Below are 27,388 nucleotides of genomic sequence, written 5' to 3'. Positions count from 1 at the left end.
TATATATATATATATGTATGTATGTATATTAGAGCCTGTTTTAGATCATAAACGGAACAATGACGGGCTCAGGTTGGGGTCGGTACCAGCTACCACAAAGATAAGCGGCTCTATTTTTGGAATGAAATGTATGACGGTGGTTCTAAAGTAGCTGGACTGGCTTTAGCAATGTCACAGGGCCATTGCAAGGTGTTATAGGAACAGGAGGTTTAATGTCACAATTTACATTATTTACAATAGAAGTTAGCTTTATGAATCACTTTAAATCTATGATTCAAGAAGCAGCCATACCTTCTTCATCGTCTTGGTCATCCTCAGCAAGGTTTTCCTCTGCTTCTTCTTCTTCTGCGTCATTTTCCACCTCATCATCTGTGTCTTCATCTGCAGCTTCCTCCTCCTCGTCACTAGTTTCCTCATCATCTGCAGCTTCCTCCTCCTCGTCACTAGCTTCCTCATCATCTGCAGCTTCCTCCTCCTCCTCGTCACTAGCTACGCCATCATCTGCAGCCTCATCATCCTCTTCATCAGAGTCTTCCTCATCAGCATCACCATCTACCTCTTCTGCCTCTTCATCATCCTCCTCATTTGCCTCTTCCTCATCATCCTCTTTATCATCTTCACTATCTATCTCAACAGCCTCGTTATCTACCTCCTCCTGCTCCTCTTCATCCCCCTCTTCTGCTGCATCAGCAGCCATCTCTTCCTCCACTTCCTCCTCCTCTGCTTCCTGTTCCTCTCCAGCCTTTTCCTCATCAGTACTTTCTTCCTCTTCCTTATCCATAGGGCCTACCTCTTCACCTTCCTCAGCATCTTCAGGTGTTTTAGCATGGATATCTTCCTCTTCATCAGTCACATCCTGGGCACTAGCTAAACCAGAGTGGGGAAGTTGAAGTGGGGACAGGAGTACCAGCAGGAGAAAGACTACACAGCTTCTCACAAAGGCCATGTTGGAACAATTCGCTCTGGAACAGATATATTTCCTAATGTCTCACCTGTCAAACAAAAATCCAAGTTTGCTTTTTTAAATGATCATTTCAAATGCAAAGTAGGATCCAAGAAAATCTGTGATAAAAGTGGCAGTCTTTACAGGTCTGCAGAGAGCCGGTGAAAGAATGGCTTGGTCATGAGACTGGGAGAGTGAGCAGTGTGCCAGCCGTGTACTAGGAACACAGAGGACACTGTGGAAAAGCAATATGCACTCTGTCGTTGTGCAGCAGAAAGCTTGTGAGTGACAGAGGCACATGCCGAGGAAGAATGCTACTGATGTCCCTAACAGTGTGTTAGAGGAAGGGGTGTGTGCTTGATTGGGTCTGTTCTGCATGAAGTTGCTGTAAAGAAGGTCAGAAAACAGCACAAGAAAGTATGCATGAGGGGAATAATTCTAGATATTAGGTGACAAATAATACATTCTCATTTAAGAAAAGTTATTCATTTACCATGTAGTTTGTTAACACAGTAAATATTTAACATGGTAATACTCAATAGCAAATAACAATACACTGGTCATAGGATTCATTGGCAAAACTCATACTCAAAACATCTCAATATAACTGAACATTTGTTTGATGTCATATGCATATGATGATCATACATGGAGTGATTCCTTTGATTCCTTAGCTTTGAGATTATGGACCATAGCCAAAGCAAATCCAATACTAAGTTTCTCAAAGGCTGTCTCGGAACTCCACCCTAATCACTATATAGGGCACTATCTAGTGGTTACGCCATTTTAAATGAGTATCCAAACGTCAAGTGGACGAAAATGTAGTGGACTCAAAATATTTCACAATGCTCCTTGAAAGGTAATGATCATCCATTGTCACTAGAGAAGCAGATATATCCCAGATTGCTTTGTGAGAGCTGTTCTCACAAAGCATTATGGGATTTGTTGTGGCAGCGACAAATAACAAAGTTTGCGCAGGCACCATGTGGGGAGGCAAAGTTATGTGACAGTGAAAATTAATTATCATCTGTCCGCACGGTCAGTTAAATGCATTCACTATAAAGTCCACTTTATAGACTGTGCCACACAGTGAAAGACTTTGTTACATACAACCAAAGAAAACAGGATGGGGCTGTTGTGCATGAATAATTAATAAACACACTATGCTGATGAGGCAACTACTCTGCAGAGATGTTACGAAAGCCCAGGCTACTTTATTAGAAACCAATTCTCCTAAGGCTTATTTTATTCCTGTTGCTTCACTTTTCTGCCAAAAGTTTTTCGATCACTGAACTTTCCATCGCTACTCTTTGAACAACAAGCCCTCTGTACAACCAGTAACTTTAGCAATTCAATTTTGTTTGATACCCTTCTTGTGAAGAGCAGCAGTGATGCCTGCTGGTCAATTTCCATATCCTAATCTTTCTTATAACTGTCTAGGCGATGGATGTCTAAAGTATGTCCACACTAAATGCTGCGCTGCATGTTTCAGTTGTTTCTCTACTCCGGCACACCAGATTTTCATTGATGACAGATTAGCAGGCTTTTGCTGGACAAAAACCATCTTATTCCGTTTTTTTTATTGTTAAAAAGCAGGAAAACATCTGAAACCTGCGGGACACCAGTCCTTGACCGAGGTGAAAATCTAACCTTTCTGTCATAAAAAAAATATATATTTTTAATTAACTCCAGTAATGTTTTGTGACCTTGTTTGGGTTGAGGATGGGATCCGTTGGGGTGTCAGGATTGATTCTTCTTAGACCAGCTATATTTGGCTGACTTGTTCTCATGAGTTGCTGTTAGCCTTGCCTCTGAAAGGATTGGCTGTTGGGTATATGTGGGTCTGGGGTCGGATTCTAGGTCTGGGCCAGGTGTGGCAATGCATGACTCGGGATGAGGGGAATCACCATCCATATCCAGGGGGCTGGTTGCTCCCCTGGGGTAAAGCGTCATGAATTCGGGAGTAGAGTTTCTGTGTGGGCAATTATTGTACGACCACTGGGTGTGATTGTGTTGAGTGCATAGTTATCAATGTCTCTATGTGTGGGCTTGATTGTGGGAACATGTGATTGTGTGCTTCTTTCTTTGTCAGGTTGGATCTTGGGCTGCTCCTGAATCATCTCAGGCCCACACTAAATGTAGAGCCTTCTCCCTCTGCTATCAAACTTCCTGCTGATTGGCTGACACCTTGGTGTGTTGGTAGTTACAGGTGTTAAGAGCTTGGTGCTTGGTTTTGTGCTGGCTAATTCCTGGTGGCTGCATGGTTGGGTGCAGATCCCCTTGTTCCGTAGTGCCTTTGCTGGAGCACGGTGTTCCCTTTAGCCCCTGGACTCATGACTGGATCTGCTGCAGTGTAGCCAGCTGTTAGGGGGGGTCTACAGGCTAGCCGCTGCAGCCCCCTGTGGTTTTCACAATGTGGCTTCTGGGGAAATAAATCTAAATAAAAGTGACATATTATTATGAGCTGAGAGTTATACAAAGCCAAATAAAAGGTTTTAAAATGGTAGCTTGTAAAACGATCACAGGCTCAGACAGAAGTCAGAACAGGAAGACAGAGTGTCAGTTTGATGTATGGAGTGGATTTAAATAGAAATGAAGAAGATTGTCGTGTGCACATTCCACAGTTACATTTTTAGCCATGCAGTGTTTTAACTTTCATGTTTGTCTATGAAAGCATTAAAGCAGGTAAAAGGGTAAATGTATTTATATATATATATATATATCTATTAACTATATTTAGATAAATATAGTTTACAATGGAATCTTTTAAATATTCCTCAGCTGTATATCTGCATTATCAGGGCGGCTATGGATCTAAAAGTGATTACTCTTTCTCAGTGTGAGCTGCTGCTTCATGCAATTGACAGCTGGTCCAGCAAACTATTTAGAGTAAAGGCTCCTTCAATAATTTGCTCCACTATGTGACCTTCAGTAGAGCCATGTCATGTTGAAACCAGGCACCACGCACCATTTGTAACATCCATGACACTCCAGTCCTCAGTATATGCTGCTCCCACAAGTTTTAAATGACCTAAATATAATTGAATGAGAAAAGCCAAACCCTAATATAACCTTACAGATTGTCTTATCTAACGTTTCCCAACATTTGCACACACAGAAAGAATCATATTTGACCAGGCCTCTTATTATAGTCTTAAAAACAAAACAAAAAATCTTCCTTTGCTATCCTCCACAATCTTTGCAGTGGTAAGAAGAATCTTGGTCTGGGTCCTGCTTTGTTTTTTCCAATTTGAGCGATTAAAAACTTTTAGATTATGCTCTTATTGTAGATAAGGGGAGGTTTCTGCACATTCCACTTCACTCATAACCATTTTTCTAGGTCTTCAGAAGGTGACATCATGTTTGATGAGCATTATATGCTTTTTGATTTCTTCTCTAAAAAGTCATATTGACATATTGCTTGAAAAGTTCTTCCTTCTTGCTTTCGATGATGTACAGTTCCAAGGGTTAATTTTATTTTTTGTTTTTAGACAGGCGTTACGATGCATATTAATACAAACAAGGAAGCTTTTTTTTATGGCAGCAGCTGATCAACATTTCAAAAGACTAAGCTCCTAAACTGAGACCCAAATAACAAATGACAGGGTTTGTAAGCAGAGATGGCAGGGGGATAGAATGTCCAATGATCCAATGATCTCTTCAACCTGTCATGATTACAACAGTGAAGAGTATAGAATGGATGGAATTCAAGCGATAACAAGAACTGAACCTTGTCTTACTGAGATGTGGCTACAGGATCATTAACTTGACTCCAACATCTTGCCAAGCAGTTCTCTATGTCAGTGGCGGCTGGTGGGGTTTTCTCTGCTATACATTAAAAAATATGCATGTACCAAAAGCCAATCAAACATGTACTAAGTTATCACACCAGCATATTTATGTGAATGCCAACAAAAACAAACATTAGAAAAACAAAACATAATTTCATGTTCAGGTTTACTTTTTGTACATAAATCTTGCCCTTCTGAGGTTTTGTGAAGGCATATCTGTGTTTTGCTGCGTCAGATCCTGAAGTTTGAAAAAGGAGGCAGGCAGTCAAGGCAGCAGAATAAAGCCTTAGCCTTGCTGCATGCAGTTAGCCAAGCCTTGAAGCTAATCCAGGTCCGGGAAAAAGACAGAGGGTACCATCTCCAACTGTCTTTGGACTGCTGATTATTTTTGATGTTTGGCTGATCAGGTGCAAACAGTTTCACTTCCAGCTTCTCTTGGTAAGTTTGCTTCCCTCCTGCAAACTCGGCCTGTTAATCACCCACACAACAACGATAGTTCCTGCCACCCCATAGGCGGTAGCTTTGGTGCACCCAGAGCTATCCTATACATCTGTATTGCAGAGGAGCCGATGCGCATGGACAACTTTTAACTAAAGTCAATGAGCAAACATTTTTCCGCCCTAAAGCAGAAATATGTCAATATTTGCCAATCTGACGAAAATGAAATTACTCTATACTTGTCATTAAAGATTAAATATTTATCTTGCATATATAAAAATATATTATATTTAAAAATATTTACACTTTATAATTTAATTTTAATTTGGGGTTTTTTATGTCTTAATCAATGTTATTGGGCTGGTGGGGCGTCACCCGAGCGTCCTGTATCGGCCAGACGCTACTGCCCTAATCTCAGAAGAACAATTAAAAGCAAATATGTATACATTCAGCTTCTTTTTTTGAGTGTATGTCATGTTATGCCAATATGGCTCTGGGATTAGATGTCCCAGAACTACAGTAGATTATAGCCCAACAGCTTTGCTTTCACAAGCAGACCATCAAGATTGCTGCCATAAGGCTCCGCTTGGTACTTGTATATGAAACTTTATTGAAAATGATTTCAGGCGGAAAGGGAGGTAAGACATTTTTTTTTTAAAAACTGCTAAAATAGACAACACAGAAGATATACAATAACTCCTGGAAGTCTGCTTCCACACCTGTATGAGACAAGAAAAAGAAGAAAAAAGCTTAAAGAGCAGCAATTATCCTTTAGATATCCTTGTGTGTGGAAGGCAAAACCTGTGGTAATTACACAATATTATTCAGGGTGGTATATATCTGTAGGCCTCCACCTTCTGACAAATAAAAAATTCAAGTTATGTTAAAAAATTCAAGCTAGTTCTTGAAACACTCTTGTTAAATAAACCCCACTTAATACATTAGACGGAGGAGATCAATATTTTAGGCTAAATAACACATAGACTATGACAGCTCTTGTAATTAACTCAATAGTTACCAAACGAAAATTTGGATCAAAATTCAATTAAACATACACCTAAAAACATAAATTGAAAGAATTACCATAATTTCATCAATTCCTTAAAAAAAAAATCTCAACTTTTATTGTCAGTACACTGTCACAACTACAGAGCAACGAAAGAACTCTCTGCATTTAACCCATCCCCTTGGGGAGCGGTTGACTGCCATTATGCAGCACCTGGGGAGCAGTGTAGGGTTAAGGGGCTTGCTCAGGAACCCAGAGTTGCTCTCTGTGGGAGTGGGGCTTGAACTCAGAACCTCCAAGACCCAAGCGCAATGCTATCACCACTTGCGTGTGTCAAAGTGTTTTTAATAATTTGTGCAGAATCTTTGTTTTCAAATCTTGTCATAATGACGGGTGGGTACGAATGTTAAATGTGAGACATTTATGACTAAGTCTGCCTCGCCAGTCACTCAAAACCATTATGATTTTTGGGTGTGAACTTGATTTTGCAATATCGCCCCTTTTTTCCTCATGGATCTACCTTTGCATCACCTTAGGCAGTAAGGATTGGCTCAGTGACACATTGGGTGTTTGTTATATAACTGTTAACTGCTAAGCCTTTCCCACAGACACGCATCTGACTTTTGTTTTAAATACTTGAAAGTGATTTTAGTTGTGTTTTAAATGTATCACCTTTTGCTGAAGTATCTGCAAGTCTCTGCAACACCTTATGCTGTCTTCCGTTACGTCTTGTCATTGTTGTTATTGGACTTACAGTTTTCAAGATCCACTGAACCCAAGCGGTCCACAAAATGTTTCCAAAGTTAGTGACTTCACTTTTTGTAGCGTCAACAGTAAGAATTCTGTCGTTGGTCGGAAAGGAAGTGGGGGATAGTGTGCAGAATTCGGGCAGCCTTTAGCCTTCTGAACAACGCTTCCTCAACTAAAACACATGTGGATAATGCCAGCCAAATTGGGACTACAGCCTTCTTAAAAAGAACTACAAAATTACAAGTTACAGAAATATAGTAAAGAGCTGATGCTCTCCATTATAAAACCCAAACCATATGAAGCGTGTACATTTCGATGTATCACAGAGTACATATGAAGAAATAATATATTTTTCTGGTGGTCTGGGCCTTTAAATCCTGAAAGGATTGTGGGACTCGTTACAGCTCTCTAGCGCCAGATAGGAACATTTCGAGGTCATTGTGCAAAAAGAAATAGAAAATAGAAATAGAAAATCCCTTTATTGTCCCACAACGAGGAAATTGTGGTGTTGCAGCAGTAAAAGGTTATAGAACGGGACCTTAGAAAAGTATATAAAAATAAGAGATAGAAAAATATAGGAAAACATCAATAACATCTGTGGACATTTTAACAGTAATGGTCATTTGAAAAAAAGCAACAACAGCGCTTTGCAAAAATGACAGCAGCATGTTATTTAACTGACTAAGACAGAAACTGTACAAAAAACAGCATGAATGGTATAACTTATTGAGGTTGTTGGGAACAGTGATGGTTATAAAGTCTTACAGCTGCTGGGAGGAAGGATCTATGATAACGCTCCCTGGAGCATTTAGGATGCAGCAGTCTGTCACTCAAGGAGCTTTCCAGTTCAGCAACAGCGTCATGCATGAGGTGGGAGACATTATCCAACAGATATGTTAATTTAGGTAAGAACCCTTTTGTTTCCCACCGCCTGCACTGAGTCCAGAGGGCATCCAGTCCAAAGAAGCATTCAGGCTCTTTCTCCCACCTCCTTCCTGCCAGCACTATTAGGAAACTAATCATGGTGAACCCCAGCGCACTTCTACTTTAGCTATAGAGTCTGTATTGTGACTGAGCCTTAGAGTGTAAAAGGAAGATATCTAGCTGTAAAACAAATAACTTCCTGTTCTAAGTGGAAGGGGCTAAACTTTGTTAGCAAATGGACATGTGAATGTGTTTAGTACTGGTCTGAGATGAAGGCAGAAACATTTGTACAGCTGTAACCTTGAGAATAGAATAGTCAGATTTTGAGGCTTGGTCATGGAGACAAGTTTTGATGCCAGAACAGGTTGTAATAACTTTTGTTTTTCAATGGCTTTAGAAGGCACCAAGCCATTTTGAAGTCTGCAGTTCAAAATCTATTGGAGGAATTTGCTCAGATATGTGTGTAAAAGACAAAAGGTGCAGCTGTAAACAAACTTTGAGGACTTCTTGTATTATACCATGGGTCCAAGAGACATTTTTGAAGGTCGCATAAGTAAGCGACCTTAATTTCTTAATCCTCAATGACAGCATGGCTAATGAAAGGGTAATTTGGAGTAATTCGACACCAAATGTTTGCCTGGATAAGTTTGGGACAGGATTGAGATTGGCCATACTAAATATGGTTAAAATCAGATTATATGGGCCTGTTGTTGGACGTCACCACACAGCCACAGTAACGCCATCCATGAAAAAAGCAAAAGCATCATGTTATCCGTCTTATGACATGACTGAAGTGGATTAGGTGATAAGGGTCAGAGAGGAACATTTCCAAGTAGAAAAATTGCCTCTTTTTCTAGGGAGAGCAGGTTCATCATACCGTTGGGCACAAAGTACAGCACAGGTACTCATGGTGTAATTCTCCTGTCTTTTATTTTATTTTCAAATGTCTTAAAGGGATGCCAACCTAATTTGAAGCCAAAACCTTAAAATCCATAGGTGGAGGTTGTCATCCCTCAACATGTGGAAAATCTGAAAAACCTTAAGAAATGAACATTTGGACTAAAATGTCAAACTTCCAGTTAATTTTAGAAGATGTTTTAGAAAATACCTCTGAGTCCTTAGAATAAAATTGCATACTTATGTGGTTATAACTTAGGCTTACTTGAAAAGAACTTTTTGTAGACTGGACAGAGCAGCTATATTTAGAAAATGTGTGTTCTGCTTTCAAACATGTAGTGCCCCAATCCCTTAAAAACATCTACACAGATTCCTTGGTTTTTTATCTAGGTTCAGACCCATTTATAGTCTGCCCTTCAGTCAGAATTTTAGAAAAAACTTTTTAGAACAAATGCTCTGGTAGAAAAACTTTCATTCTGGCATTGTACTTAGTTTCTCAGTTGACTATAAAGGCCCTGTGACTCCTGTGCTTCACGTCTTAGTTTTTGCAGGAAGATGTTGCATGTCTTCTCTAGGTTGTTTTGTGGAGAAGGTAGTGGGGTTAGCAGCATCCAGGCCAGTGATTTAAAAATGCTGAACAGGCTAAAAGGCTTCCTCTGGTCTGAGAACCATTATAAAAAGGTTCAGAGATTATTTTGGAAAGACAGATTCGTCACAAAACGAACTTAGGGTTTTCTCATTACGATACCAGAATACCCTGAGATATTGTCTTCAAATAGAAGCTTCTTCAGAACTGCATTCATTTTTTATCTGTAGAACTTTAGGAAGGGAAATAACTAATGAAAGAAACATGCAGGAATAAAATCTTAAAATTTTTAATAGACTGATTTAAGAACAAAACAGGCCTGGTACTTTACAAATTTAACAGAGTATAAAACAGAAATAATGTCTTTAAATACCATTTCAATAAAATAAATTCCACTGGCTCCTACCCCCTGAAAAATTAGTTGTTATGAACAGTACAAAAGGATCCAAAAATTGACCTAATTTAATAAAAGTCATACGCCAGTAAAAGTAAAATTCTTAGACTGAATGACAGTTGTAACTTGCTTTAAACCACCACTAATGATTTAAAGAACACCAAGTAACTTTGAAGCATCAAAGTAAGACTGCATATACCATTAGCTCACCCCTTACAACTATAGTACAAAAAATATAATGCCTATAATGTAAACATAAGGAAAATGTAACTATAACAAGAACAATGAACGCAATAATATCAGAGAACGAATACTGTTGCAGGTTAGGGTGTGCTGAACGATCATTAGCACTTTTTTTTCTTTTTAATTTAATGATAATGATGGGTGGAAACAAGTGTTAACAGTTTGGTGCCTTAACCAGCTGCTAGTGTGTCATTTCCCTTTCAGGCCAATCCTTTCTGGCTCACAAATGCTGTCAACAAGGATTTACGATGAACTGGAAGAACTGGGAACACCATCTATGTGGGAAACAGGAGAAAAGAAATTACAAAACTTAGAAGTGTATTCCTACAGCGAAATACCTTCTAGTATGGAGTAACGAACTAAAAAGTCATAAATGTGTCAACTGTTCCTAAAGACACAGACCCAGCCTTCATGCTTATTCTTGTGATTTACCTCTGAATGTAGGTGGCGGTCGGGGGGGCTTAAATGTGCCACTTTGAGCTAAAGTATCCACAATCCACCTCAGGGCATTTGAGCAGTTTTCCATCTAGGCAGAGGAAGAGGGGAGCAAAGTTGAGTTTATTTGGTTATATTTTCTTAACAGAAGTAAATTGTACCTAACAAAAAAACAAACAAAAAAAACAAACCTAATTTGAGGATTTTATTATTTATTTATTTATTTTTTACCTTAGTAGTGATTATAAAATTCCTGACATATACCATGCCTTATTCATAGGGCAAACTTAGCAGAGGCTCAACTGAGAGCCCTAGGAGAGAAATGTGACCATGCTACTGTAGAATAACCACAGTCTTTGACGAGCTGTTCCTTTTAAAAGCAGGAGAACAACATTGTCTGAATGCAATTAAATGGAACAGAGATGTAAACATGATCTGAGCTAAATCCACATGTCATCTCAAAACGGAAGAAACGGAAGAAGCTAATATTAGCCTGGAATTCCGACAAGCAAGAGTCAGAACAGTGATGTGCGTTTTCACTGAGGGTTCTTTTTTTTTTTTTTTTCTCCTACAAAAAAATATCATTAATGTAATGGAAATTTTAAATCTTATATTACACAAAGGAGGAATTTTCTTTTGAATACTCAGAATTTAATGAAAATCAAAAATGGGGAACAAAGTGGTAGAAAAGTGAAATACACTTTTTTAGGCCTTATACTTATTAATTAGGCAGCTGACAGGAGGCATACATTGCAACATTTTAGCTTGATATGCATGTATAACATTTAGTTATACATTTGACTATAACATTTTTACTCATATATATATTATTTAAATCTGATTGTCACTGCTCTAACAAATAAAATACTTTTCTGTTCAGAAAACAGACTTCAAGTTCAGGTTTCTACTCCTCAGTTCTTGCTCAGTGTGTTTTTTTTGTCTGCATCCTAACCCATCTCCTTTTGTGATAGTCATCTGTGGGAGAGGGCTTGGATTATGTGGATCATAATGAAGGCTCTTTTCAGTTCAAAGCTATTGTAAAAGAATAAACATATGGCACGCCATATATTCACGCACCCTGTCTATCAAATAGACAGCGTCATGGAAATTTGGCAAACTAGGACAATGCGAAGAGGCTCGGGTTACACAGACTGCAACTATTTGTGGTATCAATCAGTTTGAACCTAGTTTCACTGATATTACAACTTCCTTTTAACTTGGATAATTCTTTTACTGTAAGTGATTTCTTAAGGGGCATAAACAGTAACATCCGCACTAATGTTCTGGAAAGTTCAATAAAATGATTTGGATATTTAACATTTTTGTTTATTTTTTATTTATCTACTACTTGTTCATCACGACACCTCCGATTAAGATCTGAAACTTTGAACATTACATTTTAGAACTACTTCCTTATAACTTCATAATGAAAGGTAAAAAGGTAAAGCAGTTATTTTCAGATATCCTTGTTGGCCCTAACAATTAAAGTACTTGTTGATCTTAATAGGCTGTTCAGATGCAGTGATGCATTCATTGACAGAATGTAGCTTGGGAATTTTATTATTTTAGGTTTATGTTATTCCTGTCTCGGGACTTTTTTTTTGTCATTTTATTTTTCAAGGTAAGGCCCGAGCCTTTGCAGGTTCTTGGGAAAATAAATTTCAGTTGATTTTCACCTCATTCTCGAGAACCCGAAGTCTCTGGTCAAAGTCTCTGTTTTCACTCATATGTTTAGCAACACCATCCATCCTGGGGAGGTAAATAAAAAAAAGTAAAACATATATCTAAAATAAATAATCAGTTACAGAAAACAGCATCTTGAACATATTCACCAGTTTAATTTAATTAAAATACATTATGAGTACTCACTTGACCGACATCCTTTTAAGCCTCTCAGAGTCGCTGCTTTTCTGAATTTTGTTTTGGGCCGACAGAAAATCTTCCTTTTGGATGGTTTCCCATGTCATTAATCTGTTGGCATCCTTCCTATTTAACTGCAAAACTAAAGCAGACAATGCAAGGGAGATGGTGACGTAACTGTAAATAACAGTAGCCTTTTTCAGAGGGTGGATGGAACAAATGACAGTGAACAAAAGCAGAAGAATTGCATGAACCATGAATGGTAAATTATTGACACAATACATTTCAATAACATTTGTTTACTAAAAAAATTTGTTTTGGAAATACTGGACCTCACTGAAGAGCCCTCCCGGGTCAGACACTAATGTTGCACAAGTACACCAGGCTCATAGTTTGTTCCATTTTAGCCAAAAGGTTCTTTTGACCTAACTTTTTGTGAACCAGTGTCTTAGCACCAAAATTAAGCCGTACAGTATTTCCAAACAATTAAGCTGCAAAATTTGGTCTGATATAATTTTAAAGTCTGACATACTGACTTATCAAATCTGTATAATATTCTAGTTGGTTGGATATACTCCTTATGTCGCCAATTCAAAGCACTATTATGGCAAATATTGTTTTTTTTTTGTGTAACCTTACTTTTGATACAATGCAGTTAGGAGGAATTTTTATCTCCTGGGAACTGAAACTCAGACACATTTACTAGGTTGCTAAACAGAAATGCACTTTTTCAGCAATTGATAGAACATGTCTTCGCTGATCAAAATACTGACCAAAGTGCTGAACTTTGACTGACGGCACTTTTCGGATCTTCCTCTTGATAAAGAGATTGATGTGGGAGAGGATGATGAAGGGAGGAGCCAGCGACGGCCTGGAGTGATACTGAACAATCAGGTTGTAACGTTGAAACTTCCAGTAAGACTCGCTGTTCGCTTGCACTTCAGTGAAAGTGTTGCTGTGTGGATATGACAAAGTTGGTGTAAACATTGAATCTAAAAAAAGAAATTCAATTGTACGGTCCCCATTTACCTACCTAAACATTGCAATGAGCAGGTTGATGAGAAGGATGTTGGTTACCAGAAGGTAAACGACCAGCAGAATGACAACTAACCAGTTACTCAATGATGTTCTGCATGGTTCTGCACCTCCTTCAATCAGTGTCAGGTTGGTTGTGCATTCAACATCCCAATCTTTTTTAACTGAAGAAGGAAAAACACTGGCATCAGTGGAAAACAAAATACACTTTCATTCATTCATGATTTTACTGGAGGTATTATTTTATCAAGGCCAAAAACAACTCTCCAAAAGCCCATAAACTGACTAAAAATGTATAGATGAACAGACAAATGGAAACAGGGATGGATGATGAAAAGGCAAGTGGACAAAAAAATGGAACGGGAAGATGGAAATTATTTACCATTCTAAACTTTTATTTCTATTCTTCTTCCGACCTGCAAAGTATCTAGATCAAACTTGAACATCTTACCATCTACCTCCTCCACAGGAATCTGTCCATATATGTGCAGGTAAGGCCTGTAGAAAACTCTACGAAGGATACGATCTAACTCAGGATCGTAGGAGTAAAGTAAAGCCTGATTTGTTACGCCATACGCCATGATCCACACTCCCAGGAAAAAGAGGAAGAAGAAGACATCTTTCACCTTTAAAGAAAAAAAAAAGTATCCTGTAATTGTTGCACTATATAAAAAATTATGTATAATCACAACGTGCTTGAGTAAAATTCTCACCATTTTGCCAACAATGATAATTTTTGGCCCAAGCTCTTTGTGAATGGCAAAAATGTGAATGAGACGAAGAGTGAAGACCATGAAGCCCACGCACAAGACTTCCCTTCCAAACTCAAGAGTCCACCAAAACATCCTAGGACAAATCAAAAGTTCTTTTTAAATTACTGAAGCAACAGCACCATCTAGTGGTCAATCTTTAAATAACATTGAAATCAGTGAAAAGGGGTAATGCTATATAATCTGTAGATATTGTCCAGTGAAATGTAATGAACGAAATTCTGAAATAAAAGTCTATATTTTTTTATTTAAACAACTCATTTTCAACTGGAATATTGCATAAATGTATAGTGGAGGATGTTCTTTTTCTGGGTTGATCATCAAAATAAGCGGTCCTCTTATTGTCAATCATTCTGGTGATGTGTTTACATAATGCCATCTAACGTGCTTGTCCCAATTTTCATTTACCGGTGGAGAGTCGGACATAGTGGTAAAATAGCAGATCTTCTTTTGAAAAAGTAAGCTTGTATGAGCGAATCAACTATTAAACAGAGCTTGCAGAAGGAGAAATGGGCTTGACTAAGTTTTAGAACAGTTAGACATCTCTGGTAAATCCAGACAATTGATAAATGAAATACCACATAATTATATAATTATATTGTGTTTTCCTAGCATAAAGTTTCTTAGCTACAGACTAATCTGAGCCTCCGCTTAACATGGGGGGGGATCCTTCAGGAATTTCGGTGACACTGTCCATATATGTGCACCATTTGGCATCTTTGACTGGAATCAGTTAGTGTAAAGATAGACCAAAATCATGCTTAAGTTCACACACTGGTTTAAAATTCCCCAACTGATCAAAATACTTTTTTGCTTGTTTTATTCACTCAATTCATTTTAAACATTTTTTTTTTTTTTACTTGTTTATAGTGTTGACTCGTTGTCAACACTATTTCTCTCATTTTTCTGAACATCGAATAATTGCTCATGCAGATAAAAATTAAACACTAAAAAAGGGATCACCAATGCCAAGTAGTGGTAGACGGAGTCTATTTGCAGTCTCTAACTCTAGTCTACCCTAGTCCCAGTTAATTAGCTACCATATGGCTAATTAACACATCATTGGGACTCAAATTATTTTTTTTATAGCGTTTTCTTTCCCCCTCTAATTTGCATCGTGAAGTAGTTTTATGAATAAATCCAAAAACAGTTGTTTCCCCCCCCCTTTAGGGCTAATTTCCTTAACATGAACATCCACACACCTCTGTTATATCACTGCACTGTTTTAGATATTATTTGTTTTCAGTTCTATTCTTTTTTAAACCCCTTTACTGCTTTTATCCATATTCATTCTAGTTTTTATTATTCTTTTTATTTTTACCTAGTAGCTAGTTAATAAATGATTAGTCTAGTTTAAGAGTTTTGCAACCAAAGTATTTTAACTAGAGGTAATATGTGCACAGGGCCCCATCCCACAAGGGGATGTTTTTTTAATGGGATAAGTTCGACTTTATGGAAGCTTTGTAAATTATCTACAGAAATATTTCATACCTGCCAACTAATCCCAAGATGAAAAGAGATATAGCAAGGAGGTCAAACTTATTCCAAACATCCTGAATGTAGACTCGGAGCCTCTGACGCCAGTTCATCACCCCTGAAAAGAAGGTCTGAAGGGGGTAAACATTACAGTAACTGATTGGAAATAAAACAAAGAAACAAGCGTCTAAAGCATTCTAGAGTTTAAACTCATGGCATGGAGATTAAATAACTTACAAACTAGATTATTTCTCTGTTTTAACAATAACTGGACATTAATCTTTTAAGTCATTTTACGCTGATTATCACACTCACCTCTCTTATCTCCTCACACACCATGGTGAAGACCCAGAAGTACAGAATGTACTCCGTTATGGCTGGACCAGATGGAGGTGGCGGCTTGAAGTCCACCAACAGAACATACGCATACAGGAGGAGAAAGAGGAAGTACATCAAAACGTTCCCCATGAAGGCTGTGACTGGAGCAAACCAGAACTGACGCCAGCGGGACAATATGAACGGACGCTTTGGTGGGGTGTAGATTTCAGGGACATCTGAAGTGAAACAAGAAAAGATCTTGAAACCAGCACCAATTATGTTTACTTTTTTTTTCTTCCCCTCCACTTTCTTAACTAACTTTTAACTTCTTTAACAATGCCTCACCTCTGCTGATAGGAGTTCCGGGAATGTGGGCCTCTCCGTCAGCTTCCCTAAAAATAAAAGATTTCAGTGAATTAATTCAGTTACTACACAGATGTGTGGCTGCATCCACATATTTAAAATGATTCACTGATTTTATGCAAAACAAGGACAAAGTAGTAGATTATGGTAATGTGAATAAAAAAGCATTTGGTTCCTAAACCTTTTGCAAATTAAAAGGTATGCAAAATTGTGATATATTATTAAGGCTCAGGTTTTAACATGCTTGAAAAACACCTTCAGCCCGGTGAGATTGGACTGTGACCTTCCTCTGCATGAATTTATTTTTTGCCACAGAATGAAATTCATTTTGATCTGGACTTGTATTTGATTGGATCATTCTAATGCCATAGCTCTAGATCCTGCTTCACTGTTTATACTAAAGCTGCCTGTATCATCATAACACCACCACTAGATATCACATGATGTGTAAAAGTTTCCACAGCAGCATTTCCACAAAAGCTCAGAGTAATTGCCAATGAAAAACTTCACTTATTAATGGTTCACTTTGTGTTGGTCTGCCATGGTTAAAAAAACAAATGTAAAAATGGATTCCCACTTCTACAGAGAACTATAAATCATGCTGAAAATATAGAGAAACTGAGGACAAAATATTGTATATTGAAAATACTTCAGTATAATCCTTACATGTCCTTAATTTCAGAGTAAGAGAAGACAGTTGTTCCATAGTGACTGTGTGCATCTTGACTTGGCTTATCTTCACCGTTTTGTTCTTCCTCTTGGTTAATTGTTTCCCTATATGGTAAAAGTGAAGAGTATATCAATGGTTACGATGAGTTTTACACATTCAGAAAGCTAATGTCAATCCTGATTTTTGTAGATTTTACCTGAAAGAAATTAAGTCTGTGTAACAGAGGAAAGGACAGAAAAAAGTGAGCAGAAGCTTCCACACCTCCGTGTCTCTCTGCATGTCACCCCACCAGATCTGGGACAAGAGAGACTGGAAGAAAAAAACAAAAAACAAACAATCATCATCATAAGACCATCACGGGTTTGATTTGTTTATACACGATACAAAAGAAAGTTTGGCTGTTCTGGTTACCTGCAGTGGACTTAAAGATGGCAGAAAAGGAAGAAATAAGGACTCTAAAACTAAGGCCAATTAGAATAGTTTAATGGTCCTTTTACTTTAGTAACTTTTAGAAGTAGACGTACTTTACCAAATCTTTAACTTGATATTCTTGTGAGATCACTCTTACTTGAATTAAATTTCTGTTTACTCAGCATGAGTAACCTGAGTTATGAGAGATCAGCTGGAAATACAGTAAACAGTAGATATTGTAGCTGGAAGATCTTTTTACTGCCTAGACAGACGGATATTAATTATTTACTGTAAAGAATGGTTTTATAAGTTTGGGTTGCTAAATGCAAGTAAAAAGGGTTTCTTTTTATTTTTTTAATCATGTTATTTTTTGGGTTGCACTTTATTTATTGAAATAGAATTTGTACGTAAATGCCAACAATTACTCAATGCTTGAGTAGCCCTTTAACAAAGTTCTATTTTACTTTTACTTGAATAACTTTGATTACTAATTACTACTTCTACTTGAATAAAAAATAAATAAAAATTGCTCTACTCTAACATAAATACATTATTTTGGCTCCTCTACCACCTCTGTTGACATATGTAAATATATTAACATGTTCAGTTGTCATAAAAATGTTGACAGTCTCACCAGTAGGTGGCAATGGTGGTAACATTAACATAAAAAACCTGAAAATTTTAATTTAAATAGACTAAAGATAAAACAAAGCTTATGTTTCCATGGTTGTTATATTTTCAATGGAAACATGAACACAGACTTTAGGGAATTTTTACTTAAGATTGACTTTTTTACCAAAAGTCCCCCATTATACACAACAGAAAAAATCCTGCTAAATCTTTTTTTGTGTGTGTGAACAGAGACAAATCAAAGGCCGTAAATTGATGACAGACCTGCACTCCATCATGGCTGAAGAAAGTTCTTGCATCAGCACTCATGCCCATCTGTAAACAGGTGGTGCCTCCCCAAACAGGAGATTTCATTATCAGCAGATCAAAGGAGCGATTTTCATTGCTGCGATAGCAAGAGCTGAAGATATCTTGGACAAAGAAAGGAGGTCAGTTTGTTTTGTGGTTACCGTTAAAAAAATTCATAAAATGTATTCCTTTACAACTTAATTGAGAACATCGCTGTATTCAAGTTAAGATTACTTTTACAGAATCAAAGCATCTGACAAATAATGAGGAACATGATAACTAATGCTAAAATTGCATATCTCTGTTTAATCTGAATACACTACAATAGTGTTAAAAATTATGAAGTTCAATGCTCTTGAAGTAGATATTTAATTCATGTAAAAATCTAAATAATCAAATCACAAAAATATTACTTTATTTCAAATTAACAGTTTCAGGATGGCTGACTAGATTATTCATGAGAACACTTTGCACAACAACATAATATCCATGCTTTATAACACAGTTTTTCAAACAAATTTGGATTTTCTTTGACTATGAAGTGTTTTTCATCCTCCTCACTTAGGTTAAGAAAAGATAGACAGTTCAGACTGGGACAACAGTGAGCAGAAACAGTAATCATCACATTTTTTAACGTCTAGAGCAAAGGATTAGTCTACGAGGCAAGAACCGCAAGTTTTGCCAATGGCTGATTCACTGAACACAGTCTAAATGTATGTGGAGCAGAGATCATTAACAAGTCACAACAAAACAGGGTAAACCTGCTAATGTAGCCAAGCTCTTATTTGCTCCACAAGAACGCACTGTCTGTAGAAGGAGTGAAAGATTTTATAGAAGGCTAGAGCTACGTGTCCAAGAAAAATTTGAGGAAAGTGATGGAAATAGGTTTATCTTATGCACCTCATTACATCACTTTAGCATTCTTAACAAATCTAATTTTATGTTTCCGCTAAAAAAAAAAAAAAAAAAAAAAAAAAAAAAAAAAAAAAAAAAAAAAAAAAAAAAAAAAAAAAAAGGCTGTCCTGCTGGGAATCCAGTTAGGACAAAATATATTCTATCAAAAAAGTGCCAACTGCTATACCCTGTCATAGGTTGGACACAAAAGTATAAATTATTTCTCAACAGCTCTATTTATTATTGTTTAATAGAAAAAAGTGATGCAGTTTCAGTAACCAGCTCACCATGTGCCCGGTTCTCAAACGTGAGGGCCAATTCTTTCATAGAGAGTTTCATTTCATTTTCCGACTCCAGCTTGGACAGTTCTCGAAGGATTTTACAGCCACTTAAAGCAGTAAGCACCGTCTCTCCTGCCTGACACGGGCGGAAAGGCAAAGGGTTAGAACCAAAAAATAAATAATTTAAAACTTTTTTTATTGATTTTATGTCAACACAAAGATGATTTTATACATTTTTTGGTTGAATTATATAACAAGAGTAATACATCAGACAGCGTATTTTAATTTTTTTTTAAATTTCTTCATTATCTAAGTAAAAACAACAACAAAAATCATTATGGGCTTTAGTAACTTATAAATAGTATAATTATAAGCTAATAATTTTGATTTCTGCTAAATAGTATAACAGTTATAAAATATAGTACTTTATTATTATTCAAAAGGAGATTATTATTATTTTCACCAGTTGAAAAGTTTGGTCGGTGGAAGTGGGGCTACAATGGATGAACACTAGGTGGCAGCCCATGAGAAAACAGTAGCATTTAATGTTATGACAAACTAAGTAATCTTCAATGCCACTTAAACACAGTCTAGCATTGGAAAGTTTCTATAAGAAATTATTGATATCATAACATGAACTGCTTGCAGTATTGGAACAATTATGTGATGATAGGGTTTGCCATATAGACCATGAGCATATCTTGTCTCTCATCTGGTAAAACTGAAAACCTAACCAGTTCATGCTAAAACATAGACATCTCCAAGCCATACCACCTGCTTTACAAAGTTCTGCACCTGACAGCTCTGAAGATTATCCATCATTTTTTTTTACATTCATGTATTTTCAAGATATTGATTGGCACTGCAAGAACTATCAGACTCCTCACTGAGAATCTTCCAAATGATTAAGGGTGTTCAAACTCCTGTGTTTAACCATTATCACCAACTTCTGCATTAGTTGTACTGCTGAAAGGTTTAGATAAAACAGCCTGCTAATTTTTTGTACCGACACCTTAAAAGAAGGAATAAAAAAAACAGTCCTCTCTGAATAACAGTTATCATCCGTCATCTATGTTTACTCATAGAGTACTTGCTCTAAAAAGAAAAAAAAAAAACCTGCACCTTTGTGATGCAAGACTTTCAATTTCTAGGGATATTTATTATGTTTATGCTTTGTGTCCTAGTGAGATTTTACCATCTCCCAGAAGAAAGTGGCCATTTCACTGCGGTTCTGCAGAACAGCCCAGATGAAGAGTGAAGCCCAGGGGAAAGAGCAGCGCCTGTTCTGATATCTGCGATCTTCACGCAGCAGCTTACTTGCACGCTAGGATCAAGAAATAATCATACAAATATGGTAAGTAACAAGAAAAAATTTAATTTCATGGTGTTGTCTTTCAAACACAATCTAACTATTGGAAAATAAAATGTACCTTGAGAGCTTTCCTTTTGGAACTGATATCCGCTATGCCCAAAACATCATAGTATAACGGCTGGCAGATATCACCCCACAATAAATCAAGGACACCTGACACCTAAAGATGTTGACCAAGAAACATTCAATCATTTTTACTTTTTTCCTCATATTATTTAAGTACTGGATGGCTGTATAGGACAATTAGTAAAACCTCACCTCAAAAAGAGTTATGTCTGTCATTGGTCCACTCACAGGGTTATCTGGATATTTAGAGGGTGAATTTGGCTCACTAGGTGCTGCAGGCACTGTTGTTGTAGTTCCAAGTCTGACCACTAATCTGCGCTGCAGCAGCTGGTATAACAGCGTTGAATCAGGAATAGAGCTGTAAAGCTGTTCCAGTCTGCCATAAGTCAGGTATTGTGCAATGTTTAGGCCATTCTCAGTGAAAAGCTGCACAAACTGGGGTTTATCATTGATCAGGACATCCGTCATGGAATCAATCAGGTCATCATACTGTTTGATGACAAGTGGGAGAATTACACATTAAACAACAAAAGGCTTTTGATGACCAAGAGAAACGTTTTTAGTTTTTAAGTAATAGAGATAAGATGTACAGCATTCTGCACTTCTTTCTATTTACCTCCCAATTAATGTCTCCATTGAAAAGTTCACTCTTGGCAATGTCCACCCGGTTCCATGCAACTGCTAGTTTAAGCTCTTCACTGTAAGGACTGTCCTCGACTGATGCACGGTGTTTACTTGCTGTAGGAAAAAAGAAAAAAAAAAAAAAAACATGTCTAACCACATTAAAAGACACCTAGATGTCTTAGTTCAAAAGTTTTACTCACCTCCAACCAAAGCTTTCAGGAGGACAGTGTCAAAGTCTGTTGGGCTCTCCTGCTCTCCGTGGTGGATTAAAATCAGGTCTCTGTTTTGATAGATACTTAGAGCCTGGAAACAGAGATCAGAAAAGAGACATATTAGAAGAAGACAGAAAATGTGTGGGGGGCAAAAGTTAACTGGACGAATAAGAGTCTTTAAAAAGTACTATCAACTAAGTTAAATGGCTACAGAGGCAAAATTACAGGATTATCTTGGACTCCTGAAAGACGAAACATTAAACTCCCAGAACCCTATTGTCCAGAAGGTGGCCAAGTGGCTTAAATGCAAACCTGTATATACGTCAATCTTTATATTTTTTGTGCATTTATGTCATAGCAGAGAATAGAAGAATGGGAGTGATCCATCTTGATCCTTCCCATTCTGCTCACCAAAGAAAGGAAACGTACAGAACTCACCCTTTCTATAAGTTTGTCAGTGTCTGATTCCATAGGAAAGTGCTTCTTGACCCGCTCTGAAACTTTCTCTTTCAGATCCACACTTGGACCGGGCTCACCATCCCCTTCACTGGAGGACTGGAGAACTGGGGCAGAGGACACATTTTCCAGGAGATCTGTCAGGAAGTCTGCAAGGCCTCCAGAGCCAGCCAGCACCAGCCAAGGCTTTGAGTTCTTCAGAGAAAGATCCACTCTCTGGCATCAAGCAGAAGATTAATAATTCATCAGTAAAGAACATAAAAAATAGCCTGGTTTCTACAATGTTTGATAATCACAAAAAGCAGTAACTCTACCTCTAAAAGGCTTGCGTCTCCTGATATCAACATGCAAAGAACAGGGATGTCAATTGTGCCACTACCTGTTGGGAAAAAGAATAAATAATTAGAAAAGCACTCAGAATGTGGATCTGCGCTGAGCAGCAAATTTTGCCCAAATTGTGACCGACACCTATAGCTAAAACTCGCACATGATCTCAGGTACTAATATCTATTCACTGTATTGCTGATAGGCCGAAAAAAATTTGGCTGCAAAAACAAGCAGTTTCCTGGCTCTGGGAATACATTTCCCAGGTAATTTTATAGTAAGTGGATGCAATGCACAGATACAGTATAAAATTATATGGCGTCATGCATGTACAATTTGCAAATTGAAAAATACTATAGCATTAACACATGTACTTGTAATTCAGTCTTGATGTAAAATCTTGGAATTATATGTAATAATTATCTATTAAATAGATAATTACCATAACAATGTAATCAATACATGTATATTACATGTACATCATCAATTTAGCACTTTTGGCACATCACATAATCTGTGCTTGTGTAATATTCTTATTATCTGTCTATAGTATTATACTCCATTAACACACTGTATTTGTTGTGATGGATTTGTATAATGTGTTATATTACAAGACATAGACTTCATACAGACTATGCAATGTAAGGTGCCTATTTTACCATAAATTACGATAATCTACAGATGCCATTTGAAAATATTTCAAAAGTCTTAAGCCCCCCTGAAAATGACAACTTCATCGTTGTTCGATACTGTAGTGCACATACTGTTTACATTTTGACCAGTCTAACTGGGGAGTACCAATATAGTATGGTTAAAATGATGGGAAAAAAGCATATAGGCAGTGTTGAAATCAACCGAGGTCACAGGTGCATTTTACAAATGTTAGCTAAAGAGTTAAGACAAGCGGATAAATTATTATACTATTCATATTTTTATTCCATTTCTCAATGTAATATAAAATACCACACTTCTTACCCCATATTCCTGTGGGCTGGTGGGAGATGTAGTCCTCCAGTTTGGTTCTGAAGATCATGTCTCCACCTCTGCGGCCAACACTCCCATCATCCACCAGCAGGAAGGCCTGGTAGTTTTTGTCCAGACTGCAGGAATCCCGAACTGGGTTTTGTACAAAGTACTCTGCAGGAAAGCTGCCCTGCTCAAGGAACAGTTATATTATATTGGCATTTCAGATAAGAAACATGCAAACTAGATATTTGGGTAAATAAATGTACATTTCTGTATTTAATCTACAGTGAACTTGAGACACCTTAGTTAGAATACAAAGTTTCTGCAAAGTACAAAAAAATAAGGTTCAGATAAATCCTTTTTCACTTTTAATGAAACCCATAAGTGTGACAAACAAAAAAAGAAACTACAATAATGGGTTTACATTTCTATAAATCCAATCCTAAAACAGAATTTCTATTGAATCCCCTTTTGATTATAATACAGCCGGCCTTTAAGTATATCTGCCTACTTGTAAAATTTAGACTCAGGTCTCAGGTCCATCCTTCTAGCAGAAGCCTGGAAGTTCTGTGAATAGCAATGACTGATACCGTACTTGGAACTACTTTGACTAAGGGTTCAATTTCTGGCTGAAAGCTCCAAAGTATACCACCACACCTTGATGTCACTGCTACTTATTTTCCATGTTGTAATATGTTGGAGCAATAGCTTATCTACAGCTGAGAGGAAGCAGTAAGATAACCTCATCAGGAAGGCAAGCTCTGTCAGTTGATGTCCCCTTAATCTGCCCCAGGTAGTGTGAGATAGAAGTACTCTGGCTAAAATATCACTGCTGGACAAAGTCAGCTCTCTAGTTCAGCAACAGCTTCATGCATGGGGTGGAAGACTAAGCGACAGACTGCTGCATCTTAAATGTGTTATCACAGATCCTTCCTTCCAGCAGCTCTAACACTTTATAACCATCTCTGCTCCAAACAAGCTCAATAAACCTTTACATACGTGCTCCTATTAGGACTGTTTTTCACTCACATAAAATCTCTTGCAGTTGCTGCTATAATTTTCACTTATTTGAAAAAAATGTTTTAAATTAACCTTTACCAGTTGTACATTTAGTACATGTTAATAACTGCACAGTATTCAACTCAGCAATTTTTCCCCTAGCTGTACAGCAATGTTTTCTTCCTGCTTTTGTTTATTCACCTTTAAAGTTTATTTTGTGTGAATCTTATTTTAAATGCCTCTCAGTTTGATGCTTTTGCACTGAAATATCTCCATTGCGAGACAAAGGAATTTTCTGTTTTGTTTTATTATGATGCTGTGTAGACTATGTGCAGCTCAAATAGTTCAATAGTTCAACCTTGGTGTCTTTGCACTGTAACATTATTTTCAAACTGCATGGTTTTTGATCAGTCTAACCATGCATGTATGGGTTTTTTTAGTAAAACCAAAAAAAAAAAAAAAAAAAAAAAAAAAAAAACAACTACATCAGTTTGTCTTCCTTACCCTTCACGACAGTGCTGACCTGTCAGGAACATAGAATATTAATAGTACTAGGGCTAGACAATTAACTGTATTTACAACATAATCACAACTTAAAAAACCCAATTTTCAAATCTCACAGGCAATTAATTTTGGTCACATTACATTTTACAAGAGTAATTCAATTTAAAAATAAGACACTTCCTTTCTTACTCCAGCCCTTAGATGGCGGTGTTGTCAGGAGTTTAGATACCTTTTTATTAATCTAAATATGGTGGTTTATTCTGAAAATAGAAGCAGCCCCATTTAAGAGAGTTTGTACCTTTACACAGCCACATGGTTGAAAAGTTTTAATAAAGTTTAACAAAGTTCACATGTCATTTATCTGTTATTTTCCTTATTGGGACAAATTGCTTTTTAAATGGGTTTGCAGATTTATTACGTCTGCTTTATTAGTAAAGATCTCACCCTCTTGAGGAATATTGAAAAAATTGTGAGAAAATGAAAACATTAAAATCTGAAAACAATCACCTGAGGGTTTACGAGTTTCTCCCGTTGGTGTACTAAGCCCCATGGAGCGATGCCTACAGCCAACACCTTGTTGAGGGAGTCTGATGAGGCTGCGGTAGCGTGATCTCGAACTGCCTCACCAACACACTTGCCAACGCCTTCACGTAGGCCTGTTGTCAGGATCCACGCCCCTGGACAGAGAGAATTAAACAGTTATTTACAGAACTCATTATAGGTTCAATATAAATCAAACTGATTTTAGAGGTGTGTGAATTAAACTTGTCCTACTGATTTCTATTTATTCCCTGTATTGCTGATTGGCCGTTGGTAGTACATGGTACTGTGAGGTCACAAGCCATCATATTGGTACTCCTTAGTTAGACCAATCAGAGTGTAACCAATACATGCGCTACAACATTGAACAACGATGATATTCTCATTTTCAGGGGGGGCTTAAGACTTTTAAAATAAAGATAAAGTCATCGCTTTGACACTCACTTGATGTTTCATAGCATTAGTAGATTACTGTCATTTAAGGTAAAAAAATAGGCACATCAGAATGCGTATTGAGTACGAATTCTAGAAATCATGCAATATAACATATACAAATCCATCATAACTAAATTAGCTGTACTTGGATATTAATATTACACATGCATACTGTACACGCTCTATTTGATGATGTGCCAAAAGTGCTTAATTGATGATGTACATGTAATATACATGCATTTATTACATTGTTATGGTAATTACATTACAGACATTTTTATGGCGTGACTCCATGAAAGATGGGATTACCAAGATGGCAGCATGTGACTTCAGTTTTATCGGTCTATGAGCAATCCAGTGAATGAATAGGGATCAGGGAGTTATCCAGCCTAAAGAGTGTTTTGGGGCTCTACTGCTTCCAGTGTTGCTGGAGGCTGAAAAACCTGACTGGTATGTCAGGAATTTTGCAAATGTCTGATTTATAAATATTAATTATATCTAGGCGTTTGGTGCAGGCCTCCATGCAACGGTTATAGGAAAGTCAGATTGTGGTTGTAGAATGTCAATGTTTGAGGTTTGCATTAGGTCCAACCCCTCTTCCTCTCAGATCAAAGATTAATTTCAGCTTTTCTAAGATATTCAAATCTTGGATGTCACCGACCATTCTAGGTGAGAGTTTAAAATTATGAGCCTACGATTAGTTTTATAAGTCATGTCTTCTATTTGTTCAACTGTTTTTAGCTATGCTTGACCCTTAAGCCCTGTGATTATTTGAATGTGGGGGTGTGAGGAGTCTCTCACCCTGCTTCTATAAATGTCTCAGGAACAAGATCCCTCTGGAATCTGTAGTCTGCTCTGTCATGGTAAACCTGTCTTTCCCCATTTTGCAGATTAACTGAAAGGTTTTTGCTTTTTCTACTTTGCTTAAACAACCGTCTGCTGCGTTCCTTGGTCTTCATGATATATTAAGCTGATTAATGTACACCTCTGAGGCACAACAGCTTGACTCTAAAAATGAGATAATTATTTCAGCTGGATTTATTGAATTTATTGTGTCACATATTTTAGAATTTACAGAGAAAAAAAATACAGTGAGCCTTCATGATGCATTCACCTGCTCTTTGTGAAGCTTTCACGAGTCCCTGTCTGATGACTTCCCTCACCCAGGTCTTCACCTTTGTTCTGCCCTCTCCCCCCACAACAGAAACCACCAGGTTTGGTTTGGGGAGTTTCCAGTGATTCGTCATCAAGCTGTAGACGACAAGCGGTTTGGTGTCCCATGACAGGCGGACAAACTAGGTTCATTAAAAGAGAGATAGAAGCAAATGCAGTTAATTTAAGTTAACAAAAACAAATCTTATTGTATCTTAGGAAAAAAAATCTGAAATAATCTTTTATGCATTTATAACCATCGTATTTCTGCTGACATACTAATATCTGTAATACCTTAAAAGAATAGTACACCCAAAACATGATTAGCCTTCATT

The 27,388-nt window shown here is 37.3% G+C and overlaps 2 protein-coding genes across 3 annotated transcripts in view; both read right to left on the bottom strand.

Moving 5' to 3' along the window:
* The window catches only part of LOC107097204 (sarcoplasmic reticulum histidine-rich calcium-binding protein-like), an 11,605-nt gene extending 10,412 nt beyond the window's left edge, over positions 1 to 1,193 (bottom strand). The window contains exons 1-2 of one of the 2 annotated variants that reach the window (XM_015394257.1): positions 428 to 1,193; positions 292 to 391 (exon numbers count right to left, since the gene is read on the bottom strand). In XM_015394257.1, coding sequence (XP_015249743.1) covers positions 292 to 391; positions 428 to 946 — 619 coding nt within the window. In that variant the 5' untranslated portion in view covers positions 947 to 1,193. Of the gene's footprint in view, positions 1 to 291 lie in introns of both variants that reach the window. The other variant, XM_015394256.1, reaches the window with a different exon arrangement.
* An 8,419-nt stretch (positions 1,194 to 9,612) lies between these two features.
* LOC107097223 (transient receptor potential cation channel subfamily M member 4-like) overlaps positions 9,613 to 27,388 on the bottom strand; it is a 26,784-nt gene continuing 9,008 nt past the window's right edge. Inside the window, exons 4-28 of the mRNA XM_015394291.1 lie at positions 27,016 to 27,196; positions 25,434 to 25,603; positions 23,433 to 23,610; positions 22,448 to 22,512; positions 22,116 to 22,349; positions 21,666 to 21,768; positions 21,458 to 21,579; positions 21,034 to 21,330; positions 20,834 to 20,935; positions 20,599 to 20,727; positions 19,410 to 19,539; positions 18,205 to 18,350; positions 17,096 to 17,208; positions 16,896 to 17,003; positions 16,212 to 16,258; positions 15,864 to 16,102; positions 15,564 to 15,679; positions 14,016 to 14,148; positions 13,754 to 13,928; positions 13,301 to 13,466; positions 13,041 to 13,222; positions 12,277 to 12,409; positions 12,084 to 12,156; positions 10,405 to 10,498; positions 9,613 to 10,247 (exon numbers count right to left, since the gene is read on the bottom strand). Of these exons, the coding sequence (XP_015249777.1) occupies positions 10,216 to 10,247; positions 10,405 to 10,498; positions 12,084 to 12,156; positions 12,277 to 12,409; positions 13,041 to 13,222; positions 13,301 to 13,466; positions 13,754 to 13,928; positions 14,016 to 14,148; positions 15,564 to 15,679; positions 15,864 to 16,102; positions 16,212 to 16,258; positions 16,896 to 17,003; positions 17,096 to 17,208; positions 18,205 to 18,350; positions 19,410 to 19,539; positions 20,599 to 20,727; positions 20,834 to 20,935; positions 21,034 to 21,330; positions 21,458 to 21,579; positions 21,666 to 21,768; positions 22,116 to 22,349; positions 22,448 to 22,512; positions 23,433 to 23,610; positions 25,434 to 25,603; positions 27,016 to 27,196 (3,468 nt within the window). The 3' untranslated portion in view covers positions 9,613 to 10,215. The remainder of the gene's footprint in view (positions 10,248 to 10,404; positions 10,499 to 12,083; positions 12,157 to 12,276; positions 12,410 to 13,040; positions 13,223 to 13,300; positions 13,467 to 13,753; positions 13,929 to 14,015; positions 14,149 to 15,563; positions 15,680 to 15,863; positions 16,103 to 16,211; positions 16,259 to 16,895; positions 17,004 to 17,095; positions 17,209 to 18,204; positions 18,351 to 19,409; positions 19,540 to 20,598; positions 20,728 to 20,833; positions 20,936 to 21,033; positions 21,331 to 21,457; positions 21,580 to 21,665; positions 21,769 to 22,115; positions 22,350 to 22,447; positions 22,513 to 23,432; positions 23,611 to 25,433; positions 25,604 to 27,015; positions 27,197 to 27,388) is intronic.

This window comes from Cyprinodon variegatus, unplaced genomic scaffold (genome assembly GCF_000732505.1).
Source record: "Cyprinodon variegatus isolate N-32 unplaced genomic scaffold, C_variegatus-1.0 Scaffold679, whole genome shotgun sequence".
NCBI classification, from domain to species: Eukaryota; Metazoa; Chordata; class Actinopteri; order Cyprinodontiformes; family Cyprinodontidae; genus Cyprinodon; species Cyprinodon variegatus.
The sequence above is the reverse complement of the archived record's forward strand: the minus strand, read 5'-3'. Positions and strand labels throughout refer to the sequence as shown.